At 38.1% G+C, this 17,328-nt stretch overlaps 1 protein-coding gene across 2 annotated transcripts in view; it reads right to left on the bottom strand.

The window, feature by feature from the left end:
• Positions 1-434: 434 nt before the first annotated feature.
• INTS7 (integrator complex subunit 7) overlaps positions 435-17,328 on the bottom strand; it is an 85,538-nt gene continuing 68,644 nt past the window's right edge. For both annotated transcript variants that reach the window (XM_025982306.2, XM_072733320.1), the window contains exons 17-20: positions 10,629-10,761; positions 6,996-7,094; positions 5,468-5,653; positions 435-1,878 (exon numbers count right to left, since the gene is read on the bottom strand). In XM_025982306.2, coding sequence (XP_025838091.1) covers positions 1,591-1,878; positions 5,468-5,653; positions 6,996-7,094; positions 10,629-10,761 — 706 coding nt within the window. In that variant the 3' untranslated portion in view covers positions 435-1,590. The remainder of the gene's footprint in view (positions 1,879-5,467; positions 5,654-6,995; positions 7,095-10,628; positions 10,762-17,328) is intronic.

The following is a 17,328-nucleotide window of genomic DNA, read 5'->3' as shown; positions in this document are numbered from 1 at the left end:
AACTAATTCATCAGAGCCCAAAGTGCACCCCATGCTTTCTTGTTCAGTTTTCTCCACTCCTGGTAAGAAGGCAAGGGGACCTGCATACCTCCTCCACACGGCTTTGGCAATTCCCCCGAAGGCCTGTGCTCCCAGATGCTGCCACAACTGCATATCAGGCACTGTGTACAACCGGGCTGCATTGAAAGGGATGTCATCCATGGTGAACACTGCAGATTTACATGTTTTATGACAATGTTCTGGTCAATGGCAGCAGAGGGTGTTTTGCTGGGATAACTCATGGAGCCACGCAATCTAGAAGGATCTGAGTTGCCAAACAGTTCTCACTGCTGGAGGTGACGTGACAAGGAAAAAAGAGAAACCAACTCATATTTTTCTTTTTCTTTTTTCTTTGAGCCAGTGTTGACTTTAAAATAAACAATGCAAAACACAAGCAAAGAAAAGGTGAGATTTATTTAAAAAGTTGGATCACAGCCCAACTGCCCATATCATCAACAACCATCTGCGACTCTATGATCCCTGATGTTTAGAAGCCATGATCCCGAGTACTGAAATGATCCCAAATGAAGAATGAACAGGTAAATTACATCTAGTATACCGTGTTAAGACAAGAAAGTTTATTATTATTATATTTTATAATGATTTTCAACCAGTATTGAAATAGAAAAAAAGGGGTTTTCTGGCTAACCAGAAAACTTCTATTCCCTGAGCATCCCAACTAATTGAGGTTGTGTTATAAAGAGTCTGTTTTTTCTAGACAATCAAGTCTAGCATTACATAACTTGCCAAGAAGAAACCAAACCAACCAAAAGATCTGCCCTCCTAATTTAAAACATTAAGATAGTAAATGTGAGCGATTTGTTTTCACTCTTGGAAATAATGTAAAAAAAGTCTACACTATTAACAAAACCACACACACACTAGAAAACACAAAGGATTAATCTCCAATTTTTGTATGTAATTGTTAGCTGGTTTTGGGTCAATTAAATACTAAAACAATAAATTAAGATCGTGTCAGCACAGAAAAGGTAGGTAAGTAGTTGAAATAATATAGCTGGATGTTTCAATTCTGCTAGATTGTAAGCTCTCAAAATCCAGAAAACTGGAATTCAGGGGACACACTGAAGTCCACCTATGGAAGAACTCGTTTCTGCAACCACAGATAAACTTTGTACTGACTGGTCAGAACTCCCCAAGGTCTGTGCCAGGTTGCAAGTGATTGTTTTGGTGGAGAGGCAGTTAAATCTATTAAGTCAGTGATCCCAATACATGACTTTTCTTGAAAGAGTAAGAAAAGGCTCAGCAACAGAAATACAATAATAAAACAATGAAAATGTCAAACAAATGATAAAGGATTTGGTTTAAGAAGGAACAAGGAAAAAAATCTTACTGGCTAGGAACCCAGTGATTTCTCATACTAAATTTTTAAGGAAAAACAAACCCTTTCCCCCCCAGAGCATTACATTATAGAAACCAATGAATAAATGGACTCTACATTCTAACTTTTATATCTTAATCCATACGAAAAACCAAATTGTTTTTGCCCATTTGATCCATTCCTATAAAGCCGGTAGTGCATTCTTCATGTGGCTAAAATCTTGAGTAGGCATTTCGTTGTTGCTGCTGTTGTAATGGTTGCTGGGCTTGCTGTTGTTGTAGGCGAATTTGCTGGGAATAAGGGTCTTCTAGGGATTTTACAAATATGGTAGTTCTGGGACCTGTCTTCCATACAATACCATTGGCATCTTTTACTGAAGATTCCACTGTAATGTTGTGTGTCCCAAGGATAGCAAAGTTCAACAGAAATTGAGTACTGAAGTAATCATTATGAGGTTCAACCCTCTGCTCCATCTCATTGGTCATATTGTCAATGGGTATCTGGAATGAAAAAAATTGTTAAATAATAACTGCTGGGATCCCTGGGTGGCTCAGTGGTTTAGCACTTGCCTTCGGTCCAGGGCATGATCCTGGAGACCCGGGATCGAGTCTCCCTCTGCCTGTGTCTCTGCTTCTCTCTCTCTCTCAGTCTGTGCCTCTCATGAATAAATAAATAAAATAAAATAAAATAAAATAAAATAAAATAAAATAAAATAAAATAAAATAATATAATAACTGCTAACATTTATTGAGTGCTTACTGTGAACTGGGCCCTGTACAAAGTGCTTACTTAAGCCTTGCAAACAACCAAGAGGTTTAGGTACTGTGTTTACCCTTACTTTACAGATGAGGAAACAGAGGGGTTAAGTAATTTCTTCAAGGTCACACAGCTAATGAGTGGTGGAGCTGGCATCTGAACCTAGGCAGGCTAACTCCAAAGCCTATACTTTTCACCATTAAGTGATCCTGCCTCCTCACTATCCTTGAGTAGAAGGAGCTCCCAGAGCCTTTCTCAACCTCTTCATTTGCTGGCCTTTCTTCTTGTGGAGGAGCTCAGGACGTGCCACCTCAACATACACTGCTTTGGCACCTTGTTATTTCAAGCAAAATGCACTTGATAAATGGCAGATGTAGGATGGGCTCTCTGATCTCCCCATTTTTACCTAAAACAGACCATAAAATCTCCCATGAGAAAGATGCCCTTACTGTAACAAGAAGAAGAGAACATCCTTATCACCGGAGACTGGGAGTCAATGCTGAAATGCACCTCCACAAACTACAATAACCCCTATCTCCCACTGGTACCCCTGCCTCTCTCCCAGTCACTTCCCCAGTTTACTACTGCCTCTTGCCCATTTGTCTTCTGTCTTCACAAAGTTACATAAGCTTCCTGCTCTGGTTAATTCTTTGGGTTTCCAATGTCTTATGATGACTCCCATGTACGTATACAATCCTAACAAACTTGTATGCCTTTCTCATGTTACTCTGCCTCAGTATCATTTTAATCTTGGGCCCAGCTGGAGACCCTAAGACAGTGAGAGAGAAAATGTTCCTCTCCCACACTTGCTTACCCAGCCTCAACTCCAATTCCCTCTTTCTTTACTTTGGGAAGACAGACTCTGAAGAAACAGGCTGCAATCGCCTGTTTCAGGGAATTTCAAATCTAAGAGCCTGAAAAAGAACATAACCCTAAGTAAATGCAAGTTGGGGTTCTTCCTCCTACCTATCAGATTTTATATGGCTTAATTAATGCAGTCGTTCCTCCCTCCTTCAACTAATTAAGTTCAGAACTTGTACGGTGCTTGCTTAATGATCAATGTCTTGCTCAGATCAGCAGCACAATATATTATAAAACACAGATTTATGGGCTTGTTCACTTATTTGGCTAGCCACTCATGTCTTTATCCTTCAGAGAACAGAGTAACACATGATGGTGTACCGTGACCTGTACCCAAGCTGAAGTATGTCAAGAGACACTTATTCTAGAATGCATACATACAAAGGTAACCTTAATGAATATTTGGCCAGATTGCTCTATGCTCAGGCGTGTGTTTCTGTTGCATAATCAATCACATAAATGTGCCCTGAAGCTCTGTGACTACGTGAACAGTTACCACGAGGTCAGTTTTCCAGAGATATTTACCTGTAATGTTAATGAAAGGAAGTCACTGACCATTTCAAGATCTTAGAATTATTTACAGGCCCTATTTTGTTTGTTTGTACAACTTCTGTAGGGTTTTAATGTTCCTAAAGAATATGCCTACCAAACAAGAACTTCTTTAAAAAGACCAGAAATCGGTCTAGGCAACCCGAATGGATCGCTCTGACCGGATGATGCATTTCAAGTTGAAAAATCACTGCAATTAACACTACAAATCCTGTGCTACATAATTTATTATATCAGCTTCCTGACTTTAAGCAATGCCTGGAGAGGTAAGTTAATAGGCAGAAGACTGGTTTGGATGGTTTTTTTTTTTTCTTAACAGGAGAAATCATTATATACAGGGAACAAGGAGAATCATGGTTATTGTTCTTTCAAACTCTAAGTGAGGAGACAGCTGCAGACAGGGAGGGGTAAGTGGACTATGTAAATTCTCATATGATCTTCCATGACAATAGGGATAAGCCAAACATAATAGTTTTATACCCTAAATATAGTAAATTATTTTTTTCCTCATTCACCAAATATTTGCTACAGAAGGCACCATGGTCTGTGTCATAGGAGTCAAAGAGAGCAAGAGAATGAAGGCTGAGCCTTACCAGGGTGGGCAAAAAAAGGAGAGAAAGTTACTAAAGAAAAGAAATAGAAATAGCTTAAACCACACCTTCTCGGGATCCCTGGGTGGCGCAGCGGTTTGGCGCCTGCCTTTGGCCCAGGGCGCGATCCTGGAGACCCGGGATCAAATCCCACATCGGGCTCCCGGTGCATGGAGCCTGCTTCTCCCTCTGCCTATGTCTCTGCCTCTCTTTCTCTCTCTGTGACTATCATAAATAAATAAAAATTAAAAAAAAAAAAAAAAACACAACACACCTTCTCTTGGCTTTTACCCTGAAACCACCAAAGAGAATAAAATGTCCTCTTTTTATATCTTCACTAACACTTCTTTCTTTACTATGGAACTCAGTTCAAGTATGTGCATAATAAACCTGGACACAACCAATTTTGGGCATTTGAACAACTCCGTTCATACAGTTGTGTACCTGTTCCCTTGTTCTATTTTCTGTGAATAAACTACCAAGGACCTGGAAAGAGATGTCTAAAGAAAGGAACATCCTGCATTTAGAATCCTGGTATTCCATGGTGTTCAGCATCTTGGCCTTGGCTCACAAAGCAAGCATGATTTTTGGTTATTTACCTTGTGATTTCCCAAAGCACCAAATTCCTAGGGTTACACTCTTAAGGAAAGATTTTACTTTATCTGACATTGTCTGTCAATGTTGTAGACCCCTTTTTTCTTTGGAAAATGCTAATATTCACTTAGAATAGAGAAAAATAATTAGATGTGCGCTTGGGGGGTAGGTAGGGGAATTAGGGAGGCACTTATGCCGCACTCCTGATGGTTCCCTCCACATGGAGGGACTTTTCATTAGATGAACAGTACTGGTCTCCAGGGGAGGAGGTGAATTCTACTGACTGGTAAGTTTTGAGGTAGGAACTAGCATGGGGAGCTAAGACCTCTCTTTCTCTTCTCTGGACAGCAGGATGTGCCTTCCTGCCATCGATTTTATCGGGGCAGGCTCTTGTGTGTACAGGCTGAAGTTGGGTGGGAAAATTCAATTCAGAGGTACAAGGCTAGGAAGTCCTTATTGCCAGGCACCTGAGCTAGGTTTCTCCACAGCTACCATAGTAAGGCTCCTATTCTGATCTCTGTCTGCTTGGATGCTTTCTCTATCAACCAGTTCAGGCAGAAAAAAGAGAAGTATTATTTATCAGCTCCTTCAAACCCCAATATATGCTTTTAACGTATGTCTATATCTCTATTCCTTGGAAGGTATAACCACAGTCTGCTTAACCATGAAAAACATGGGAAAACTTCCATGAATCAGCTGATAAAATCCATATCACAACTCTGCCTCTTTCCTAAATTACCTTGTAGTCTTGTCCAGATTTACTCTGTAGCGTGGAAGAAACGTTCAGACAGACGGACTGAATTTTGCGAAAGAGTCCTGGTTTAGATCCGTGTTGAACCACGCCCTCTACCTTTAGCGCCAGCTGCTGGTTGTTCTGGACAGCGATGGGCTCTGCAGGGTTCCGTGGGGATGGCGACAGAGCAAGCTGGAATACCGACATTGAAATGAATGTTAACCAGCAGGAACAAGCTTTCTTCCAACAAACATGTTTGTGCTAATTGTTGTTTGTAGGTTACAGCATGACACACACAGCTAACAAGCTGACAGCTGGGACAGCCAGACAAATAGACCTTTAAAGTCAAGGGTTCCTTTTCCCTGATGCCTCTTTTAAATACTACTGTGTTTTCTACCCCAAACCCCAGTTTTGTGTGAGGGTAACAGAGGATCAGAAAACAGTGAGGGACCCTAGTCTTCCTCACTTTTGTAGTGGGGCATTTCTTTGACAACCAACTCCAGTAGGGAAATGCACTATATAAATCTGCATGTCTAGCTATTCTTCTCTTTGTTCCTATGTAATTTTAAATAGATTAAATTCAAGGGCAAGTGAACTTAAAATTCTAGGATCACACACATGACCAAGTCACAGTGATAGAAAACTCAATTTCTGCCAATGAACCAAATGAAGTTTTTAACCTCTCATTAGTTTTTATTTAAGAACATATTAAAAAAATCCCAAGTACTCTTAAATTACAGAAAGTCCAAATTCTGCTAAATGAAAAGATGGAAGAGGTGGGTCTTTTTGATAATGCTTGAGCACTGCATCAACCAACTCTACACACATCCTACCTTAAGACATCTTTTCTAGTATAATCAATTTTCCTTATATTCAGGTCAAATCAAAAGCATTCGAATGGATATGCAAAAGTACACTGAAGACATTTACTAACAGAGATAATCTAGGAAATCTTTTGGAGGAGAGTTTTCCATTTTTCTTAACAACTCTATTCTCTGAATTAAAAATAGCTTTTGAATTTTGAGTGGCTTAAATATTTTCAAATACTAGCTCTTATCATTGGCCAACTCCTCAAAACTTGATATTCACAGACAAAAGCACTCTGGAGGTAGGGCTGGTAATATTTTACTGGACCTGATTTATTCTAAACAGGGTCTAAAGAGCCCAATGAGACCTGAACTCAGCACAAGATCCTTGTAGAGGACTATGATGAAAACCTCTCAGATTATTCTTGGAGACAAGGGACAGAGCTCCAGGTACCCAAACATCAATTTCACTGCACCCAGTGAAGTCAAATCTTCTGCAGAAGTTTTCTGCACCCTTTTCTTCCACCCAGTGCAGAAGGTTTGACTCCCAAATCCTATTATCTTCACCAAACCACCTGATAAAGGGAGGAACAAACTTATAAACTAAAGGGTATAAGTTTTATGAAAACCAAAGGTAAGATCCTGAAGCAGAGCTGTATTCCACATATTTTTCAGAAGATGAATGGGTTTTTAATCTGTATTAACCTTTGTATTCTTCCTATTATTACCTTGATGCTGGTAGACTGCAGTTTCTGGAAAAAGTATCTCTGAAATGAAAGAGGAACTTTCAGCAGGGAAATGATGGCATTGCAGAGGCATGCTGTATGCTGGCAGGAAAAAAGAAACTAAGTTAAATAAAAATAAATTTCCAAATTTCATCAACAAACGGTACTTTCAGGAAGAAGTTTAAAAAGTACAAATGGTTGTAAGATTATTGCAAAGATATATCCCAGTCAGGAAATGGGCATAACACCCAAATCTTTGTCAAATCATTCATGTCAGGGAGTACAACTGCAGATTTTTACTTTATTTTAAAGTACATTGAGTAAAATAAAAAGTAAATGTAGAAGAAAATCCTTAAGGCCAAATAATGTACAAATTTTGCATTTCTATAGCCTTAGGGCTATTAGATATATTATTATATAATTATTTTAGATACAATATAGAGTCATTCAATATGGTAAAGAAGGATCAAGAATATATGATAAAGAAGCCAGAGTAGTAGATTGATGTCCAAAAGGCCTAACACCAAATCTCATGAAGAACCTCACTGCCTGTTCTATCCCATGTCCACAGAGTGGCTTCCCCATCCTTGCGGCCATGGGTCCCTAGAGGTGAGTAATGGTGGAAACTTACTGGAATTCAGATTTACACAGTCCAACTCTACATTACTCTGAAATTTTACTAAGGGTACCTTATTTCAGAAATCCACTTCACAAATCTGAGTTTTGAAACTCACAGCATAGCTGCAGAAGAGAACCACTACAGTGAATCCTTTGAGTCTTAGTAAAAGGAGTCCTACAACTAGCATTTAAGAGTTCTAAGATATTGTATGTATTTATTTATTTCACTTTATTGAGGTACAACTGACATACAAAAGCTATACATATTTAACTTAATGCATCCAACTTGAAGAGTTTGGAGGGGAGCATACACCTGTGACACTGTCAAAGGTCACCCAGTCTAGTCCTCAATTTTGCTGATGATGCAGGTCATTGACACAGGTACAGAATAAGCTGGAACTAGAACCTAGGTTGCCTGACTCTTAGTTCAATGATTTTGTTCTATTTCACCAATGATTCACCAACTTAATAGAAAAGAAGTTCCAGCACCATCAGAATACTTATAACCTTGGGTGACCTAGAACTATTCCTGGTGGTCTACCTTCCCCTCATTCTACTTCCCCTCAGGTTGAAAACCACTCTACTATGCTGGCTGCCCTTCTAAGCTCCAGATTCCAAGCAGGGTGCGCCTCCTAGTTGCCTATGTTGTAAACAGTTTTATTTATTTATTTTTTAAAGATTTTATTTATTCATTCATGAGAGACACACAGAGAGAGGCAGACACACAGGCAGAGGGAGAAGCAGGCTCCATGCAGGGAGTCCGATGCGAGACTCGATCCCAGGACTCCAGGATCATGCCCTGAGCTGAAGGCAGATGCTCAACTGCTGGACCACCCAGGCGTTCCTGTTGTAAACAGTTTTAAACCACTGGACATTACTACACGCCAGAAGAGTCCACTCCTTACTGGTTTCAGGGTGTCGAACATTTTGTGCCCAATAGACCCATAATACAAATGGCAGGTCTATTACTTGACAAAACAACACAGGTTCAAATACATTGGGTCTGTTTCTTCAGGTTTAACTGCTAATGCAACTTCATTCATCCTCCTGCAATAAGGGATCTTAGAAGCACTTGCAGGGACATCCTACTGGTGGTGGACGTCTGATGCCAAAAGTATTTTAGGAAAGACACCTCTTTGAAGGATGGACTAAAAGGGACCCCAAATGGCCTCAGGCTGTTCCCAGGCAAAGAGGCACCATTCTCCCTTTTAGAAGAATGGATGCAGGCAGCTTGGTGGCTCAGCAGTTTAGTGCCATCTTCGGCCCAGGGCGTGATCCTGGAGACCCCGGATTGAGTCCCACGTCGGGCTCCCTGCATGGAGCCTGCTTCTCCCTCTGCCTCTCTCTTTCTCTCTCTCTCTCATGAATAAATAAATAAAATCTTAAAAAAAAAAAAAAGAATGGATACAGATTTTACAATTCCCTACAGGGACAGTGTGGACTGCCTCTGAGGCCGCTGGCGCCCGGGGCAACAGTTCTACAGGTACTTTAGTAGCAGATTACCATCACAGTAAGGTCTAGAGATAGGAAGTCACATATTATGGTTAGTAAACCAGCAGAAGGACTAGCATAGCACCAACAGTATCTTCTTTGTTGAATATAGTACTTATTAGACTTTGCATTTTTTGACATTTAATAAATGTCTTACACAGATGTATGAATTTCCTTCAAAGATAACCTTTATACTGTCCCTCAGCAACTAAATCCCAGTGTCAAACAACTACCCATGTCAATTCAGTTCAGCAAATATGTATTGACAATCATGGAAAGCAGGATGTCCAGGCAAGTACCTGTCCTGAAATCTAATCTAACTCTTCACTCAACAACGGATCTTGCCAATTTCTTCTTAAACACTTGATAATGGGTGAGAATACAGAAGTGAGAAGGATGGGAGACAGAAGCGAGCTGCAGGGAACATAATCATTTCATGGGCAGGCAGAACAAGGAGAACTCTCTAAGGCCTAAGTTCATGGACAGGCTGTTATGGACTAAATGTCTGTATTCTCGAAACTCCTATTTTGAAGCTCAGCTCCCAATATGTTGGTAATTGGAGGTGGAACCTTTACTGAGGTTATAAGGTTTGGATAGTCATAAGGATGGGGCCCCATGATGGGATTAGAGTCCTTCTAAGAAAAAAAAAGTGATCAGAGCTCATTTTCTCTCCCCATGTGAAGGCACAGAGAGAAGGTGGCTGTCTGCAAACCAGCAAGAGGGCCCTCACCAGGAAACAAACTGGCTGCCACCTTGACTCTGAACTTTCCAGCTCCCACAACCATGAGAAAGAAGTATCTGTTGTGTAAGCCACCCAGTTCTAGAGGTTTTTAAAGGAGCCTGAGCTAAGACACTGGGGAATAGCCAGACAGGGAGGAGAAAATCAGGGTGAGTGTCAGTCTGTCCTATGAGGGAGAAGAAAGAGTGAGAGTTCGACACTGCCAAAGGCTGTAGATTCAGCAGGCTAAAGGGGAAGCAGCACACCAAAAGGATATCAGTGGCCTCACCTGGCAGGAGGCAATTCACTGCCAGGTAGAAAAGAAGCCCAGTTCTTTCTGTTTCACTTGGCCAGTGGTTCTCAACCCTGGTGGTGAAACAGAATCACTTGGGAGCTTTGAAAAATACTAATGCCTGGGCCTCAACTGTAGAGATTCAAAGTTAAATGGTTTGCAGTGGGGCCTGGGTATTGAGGTATTTTTTTAAAAAAGCTCCCAAAGTGATTCTAATGTGTAGCCAGGGTTGAGAAATATTGCAACTTCAGTTAAATTGTTAAAAAGGAAAAAAAAAAAGTTTTATCTGCGTTCTGGGAGAGCAGATCCAACACATTAATGTAACTATGCAGTACCCAGAGATGTGCCAAGCACTTCCATGGATCAGCTCGTCTTGTCCTTGTGGCAATGCTGCAAGGCAGGTACTATGTTAACCCTGTTACAAAACAGCCATAGGGAAAACTGGCAGTATGTGCCTGAGCTGGCTAAAACCCTATTTCTATGTATTAAAAACTCAAGTGAAACAAATGCCACTTGCCATGTAAGAAACCGGGGTATATTTCCGATTGAGTGATTCCACTTCCTCCAGGACATGATTATATACAGACATCATTCTCCGCTCATATTCACTGTCTGCATGGGTGGTTCCAGTAGATCCATATTCCTGGAAACTGAAGTCAAATCAGTATCAATTAATCAACCAAGATAGTCACCATTTTAATGTCTAAATGTGCCATGCACTTTCTATACCTTCTCATTTATTTTGTAAAACAACAAAGTAGACACTGCTGTTTCTATTTTACACATGAGCCAACTAAGGCTGGAGAGGTTAAATGACTTGCTTTCAGTCACATAACTAGTAAGTAACAAGCCTGCAATTCAAACCCAGGCCTGACTTCAAATTATAGTTACTAGGTAAAATAAAAATGTTTAACTCTTGGCTCTGCCATGAACTGAAGGAGACCTTAGACATTTGAAAAGGTAACTATCAATAAAGCCAGCAGGTTAAGTGCCACATAACCAGTGAAGATATATAAATAATAGATCAGAATGTGGAAGGACATCCACATGCAGAAGAATGAAACTGGACCACTCTCTTTCACCATACACAAAGATAAACTCAAAATGGATGAGAGATCTAAATGTGAGACAAGAGTCCATCAAAATCATAGAAGAGAACACAGGCAACACCCTTTTTGAACTAGGCCACAGTAACTTCTTGCAAGATACATCCACAAAGGCAAAAGAAACAAAAGCAAAAATGAACTATTGGGACTTCATCAAGATAAGAAGCTTTTGCACAGCAAAGGATACAGTCAACAAAACTAAAAGACAACCTACAGGATGGGAGAAGATATTTGCAAATGACATATCAGATAAAGGGCTAGTTTCCAAAATCTATAAAGAACTTATTAAACTCAACACCAAAGAAACAAACAATCCAATCATGAAATGGGCAAAAGACATGAAGAGAAATCTCACAGAGGAAGACATGGACATGGCCAACATGCACATGAGAAAATGCTCTGCATCACTTGCCATCAGGGAAATACAAATCAAAACCACAATGAGATACCACCTCACACCAGTGAGAATGGGGAAAATTAACAAGGCAGGAAACAACAAATGTTGGAGAGGATGCGGAGAAAAGGGAACCCTCTTACACTGTTGGTGGGAATGTGAACTGGTGCAGCCACTCTGGAAAACTGTGTGGAGGTTCCTCAAAGAGTTAAAAATAGACCTGCCCTACGACCCAGCAATTGCACTGTTGGGGATTTACCCCAAAGATTCAGATGCAATGAAACGTCGGGACACCTGTACCCCGATGTTTCTATCAGCAATGGCCACAATAGCCAAACTGTGGAAGGAGCCTCGGTGTCCATCGAAAGATGAATGGATAAAGAAGATGTGGTTTATGTATACAATGGAATATTACTCAGCAATTAGAAACGACAAATACCCACCATTTGCTTCAACGTGGATGGAACTGGAGGGTATTATGCTGAGTGAAATAAGTCAATCGGAGAAGGACAAACAGTGTATGTTCTCATTCATTTGGGGAATATAAATAATAGTGAAAGGGAATATAAAGGAAGGGAAAAGAAATGTTGGGAAATATCAGGAAGGGAGACAGAACATAAAGACTCCTAACTCGGGGAAACGAACTAGGGGTGGTGGAAGGGGAGGAGGGCGGGTGTTGGAGGGGAATGGGTGACGGGCACTGAGGTGGACACTTGACGGGATGAGCAATGGGTGTTTTTCTGTATGTTGGTAAATTGAACACCAATAAAAATTAATTTAAAAAAAAAAAAAAAAAGAATGTGGAAGGAGCAGAGGAATGCCACAGAAGAGACAGGTCCTGAACAAATCACTGGGCAAACAGGACAGATGTGTTTTTGAGAGTCATTCATGTGTTTTGCATAAATCAGTCATTTATCTTTATTGCTTTATTACTAAGTAGTATTCCATTGTATGGATGTATGAATTTATCCATTCACCTGATGAGTGGCACTTGGATCTTTAGTTTTTGTTATTACAAACAAAGCTGCAATGAAATTTTACATACCAGTCTGTATGGAAATATATTTTCATTGGGTAAGTAGGAGTAGAATTGGTCATATAACTGCCAACAGTTCCCCCACGTGGCTGAACTGAATCATATTGTATTCCCCAAATGGTAAGAATTCAAGCTCTTCCACATCCTAATACTTGATATTGAAGGTCTTTTAAATTTTAGCCATTTTAGTGGATGTTAGTAGGTATCACATTGTGCTTTTAATTTGCATTTCTCTGATACCTAATGATGTTAAGCATTTTGGCTTAATTAGCATATATCTTTTTCTGTTTAATTTTGTCAATTTTTAAAAATTATATTATCTTGAGTTGTCTTCTTAGTATCCTAAATACAAGTCCTCTGATAGAATATATTTGATAATATTTTATCCCTGTCTGTAACCTTTTATTTTCTTAATGGCATCTTCCAAACAGCACAAATTCAAAAATTTAAGTCCAATTTAGCAAATTTTTCTCTTATGGTAATTGCTGTTTGTGTCTAAGAAATCTCTGCTGACCTCCAGGTCATGAAGACTTTCTCCAGTGTAGTCTTCTAGAAAGTTTAGAGTTTTATCTTTTATATTTTGGTCTATGATACAATTGGAATAAATTTTTCTGTATGGTGTGATATAAGGTCAAGATTTTTTTTTCTACCTATATATATATATATAACTAGATATCCAACTAGCTATCCAATAACTAGCTATTTTTCCTGTTGAAAAAACTATTCTTTCCCTGTTGAAATACCTTGACATCTTTGTCAAACATCAAATGATCACATATGTGAGTGGTCTCTCCATATTTTGGGCTCATTCCACCATCAAGTCAATAGAGCATTGTCTTACTAGAGCTTTAGAATAAGATTTGAAATGTTTGTTAAGTCCTCCACTTTAGCTTTTCTCCTTTATTCTGCAAGATGGTGAATTACACCATTTGATCTGTTGTTAACCTGGTACTCCTGGGATAAAACCTACTTGTTCCTGATCTTTTGTATACTGCAGGATTCAATATGTATATGTTTTGTTAAAGACTTTTATGCCTAAAAAAAAAAAAAGAAAAAGAAAAAAAAAAGACTTTTATGCCTGTGTTCATGAAGAGCTGTTTAATTATGGCTTTTAATAGCTACAGGATTTGGATTGGTACTGTTACTTGATTTCTGATATTGGTAATTTATATTCCTTTACTGTTCAGACTAGCTAGTATCTTCAATTTTATTGATATTTTCAAAGAACCAGCTTTTGGTTTCACTTGATTTTCTCTACTATTTATTTCTAATTCACTGATTAGTGCTTATATTTTTGTTATTTCTTTCCTTCAAATTATTTTGAGTTTAATTTGCTTTCTCTTTTCTAGCTTCAGATAAGGCAGAAATTTAGATCACTGATTTCAAACTTTCTTTTTTATATTACATAAAAACATCTAAAGCTTTCAATTTCCCTCTAAGCTCTGCATTAGCTGCATCCCACAAGTTTTGCTTGTGGTATTCTCATTTTCATTTAGCTTAACATATTTTCTAATTTCCCTTCTGATTTCTTGACAAACCAGTTTATTCAGAAGTCTAATTTCTAAACGTATGTGGTGGATTTCCTAGAGGTCATTTTTCTTAGTCAATTCTAATTTGTCAGACAACATATTCTATATGATTTCGATGCTTTAAAATTTATTGAGATTTGCTTTCCAGCCCTGCATATAGTTTATCTTGTTAAATGTTCCAAATACACTTGAAAAGAACACGTATACTGCTGTTGGTATATATGTGTCCATTAAATGAAGGTGGTTAAAGTTTTCTATATTCTAAGCAATTTTCTGACAAGTTGTTTCACTGATTACTCAGAGGAAATTGTTGAGAACTTTGTAACAGTAGATTTATTTCTCTTTTAATTCTGCCAGTTTTTGCTTCATATGTTTGGAAGATCTGTTACTTTGTACACAAATATTTAGAATTATGTCTTCTTGATGGATTGATTCGTCAAGATGAAATATACCTCTTAATCAAGTCTTTATCTTGAGGTCTATTTTGTATAATATTAACATATTAGGTCACGCCAGCTTTTAAGGTTTGTAGGATATAGCCTTTACTATCCTTTTGTTTACTTTTAATTTATCTGTGCCTTTATATTTAAAATGGGTTACTTGCAGTAAGCAGATAGCTGGGTTTGCCTTTTAATTCAGTCTGCTCATCTCTGTATTAGGAGTAAGATGACATTAATTGTAATAACTGGTATGACTGGGTTTAAGTCTACATCTTATGATTTGTTTTCTACTTTTTTCATCTGCTTACTCTTTTTATTTCCTCTTCCTCTGTCTTCTTCTGGGTTAACTAGGTTTTTCTGGTGTGTTCTTTTTTTGTTTTAGTATTTAATTTTATCTCCTCTCCTGGCTTGTTTTATTTTTTAGTGGTTGCTCTAGAATTTATTTATCCTTAGTTTATCACAAGTTATCTTCAAAGGATATGCTACTTTATGTAAAATGTAAAAATCATACAGCCATCTCCTGTCATCTTACTTCCTATATTTTACTTCGTGTTATAAACTCCCAAACACAATTAATATTTTTGTTCTAAGTGATCAATATATTTTTTAAAAAATCAAAATGAAATAAGTCTTTTGTATTTACTGACATATTTACCATTTCTACTGCTCTTCACTCTATTTTGTAGATCTAAATTTATACTGGTAATAATTTCTCTTCAGCTTAAAGAACTTCTTTAACATTTCTTGTAGTGCAGATCTAGTGCTAACAAGTTTTTCTAAGATTTTGTCTGAAAATGTCTTTATTTAATCTTAATTATCAAAGGATACTTTTACTGAATAGAGAACATTGGGTTAAGTTTTTTTTTTTTTCTTTTTTTTTCTTTCAGGACTTTAAAGGCATTGCTCTAGTTGTCTTCTGGTTTGCATTATTTCTGATGAGAAATCAGTGGATTTCTCATCTTTCTTCCTTTCTATATATTTCCTTTCTCTGGCTATTTAAAACATTTCTCTTGGCATGCCTGGGTGGCTCAGCGGTTGAGCGTCTGGCTTTGGCTCAGGGCATAATCCTGGAGTCCCGGGATTGAGTCCCACATCAGGCTTCCTGCTTCTCCTTCTGCCTGTGTCTCTGCCTCTCTCTCTGTGTCTCTCATGAATAAATAAATAAAATCTTAAAAAAAAAAGTTTCTCTTTATCATTTCAGCAATTTAATTAGAATGTATGGCTTATTATGGTCTTCTCTGTTTATCCCACTTGGGGTTTGTTAAGCTTCTTGGATCTGTGGGTTTATATTCTTAGTCAAACATAAATAAATTCCAATCATTTAAATATGTTCCTTTCCCTCATTCCCTTCTTTCTAGGATTTCCATTACATGTATACATTAGAAAAAATGACATTGTTCCACAGGTCAATTTTGACTTTTGTTTTCTAGATTTGTTTTTTATTTCACTGTCCAGTTTGGATAGTTTCTATTACTATGTCTTCAAGTTCACTGATCTTTCCTTTTGTAATATCTAGTCTACTGTTAAACCCAACCCAATCAAAGCTGAATTCTGTATCATCAAAATTATCTTCCAAAAATAAAGGCAAAATCAAGATACTGTATTTTTTAGCTCTAAGAATTCCATTTGGTCCTTTTTACATCTTTAATTTTTCTTATCATATTATCTTTAACCTTTAAATCATTGACAATATTGGTAATAGCTATTTTAAAGTCAAGTCTGTAAATTCCATCACCTTTCACTTATGAGTCTTTTTCTTAATTGACTAAATTTTCTCCTGGTTATTGGTCACATTTTCCTGCTTCTTCTCAGGTCTAATAATTCATTTGAATGCTACAGGTGTGGATTTTATACTGTTGACTTTTTTATTGTTGTCTTTAAAGAATATTAGATTTTGTTTTGGTAGACAGTTAAGTTACTTATGCATAATTCCAAATCTTTCAAGGCTTACTTGAAAGACTACTCTAGAGTTAGTTTAGCTCTACTATTAAGGTGGTGTGACCCTTCTGGGGTTTCTTCTGAATGCTCTTAGTGTTCAATAAGGTCTCTCCATTTGGCTAGCTGGAACTCAAACATTTCTCAGACATCTGTGAGCTCTGGGAATTGTTCAGTTTATAGTTTCCTAGTAGTTATTCTTTCCCTTGTAGTTATTTTTTGCTTGGCCTTGTCAAGTTTCACCTTACATATGTGTAGCTTAGTGTTCAAAGATTGACAGCTTAAGAAATTTCTGGAGCTCTTTCCCTGGAAAGCATCTTTTCTCCTGTATTCTATCCTGCAAATTCTAGCTTCTTCTGATTCCCTGAACCCTGATCCCTATCTCTTCAACTAAGCAAGACCACCATGTTCTACTTTGGTTACTCCTTCCTGCAAGGAAATCTAAAAAGTGCCTCCAGGGAGAGGAAAGTTAAGACAATTATAGGGTTTGTCTTATTTATATTCCTTCTCTGAGGGATTACATTCCTGAGTTTCCTACTGTCCAACAACTGAAAACAGTTAACTTATAGGTTTATAACCAGGTTTTGGCTCTTTGCAATAAAAGGAAAAGTCCAGTCTTAATTACTTTGTCACAGTCAGAACTGTTCCCTTATCTTTTAAGCAGTAACATAAAGATTAAATGCAAAGGAATCATAACAGGGCAAACAAAAGGCTAAGATAGAAAAAGACAATGGACATTATCTCAATATAGTTCTTCTTGATAATTCTAAAAAGTTG

Source organism: Vulpes vulpes, chromosome 13, assembly GCF_048418805.1.
Source record: "Vulpes vulpes isolate BD-2025 chromosome 13, VulVul3, whole genome shotgun sequence".
Classification (NCBI taxonomy): domain Eukaryota; kingdom Metazoa; phylum Chordata; class Mammalia; order Carnivora; family Canidae; genus Vulpes; species Vulpes vulpes.
The sequence above is the reverse complement of the archived record's forward strand: the minus strand, read 5'-3'. Positions and strand labels throughout refer to the sequence as shown.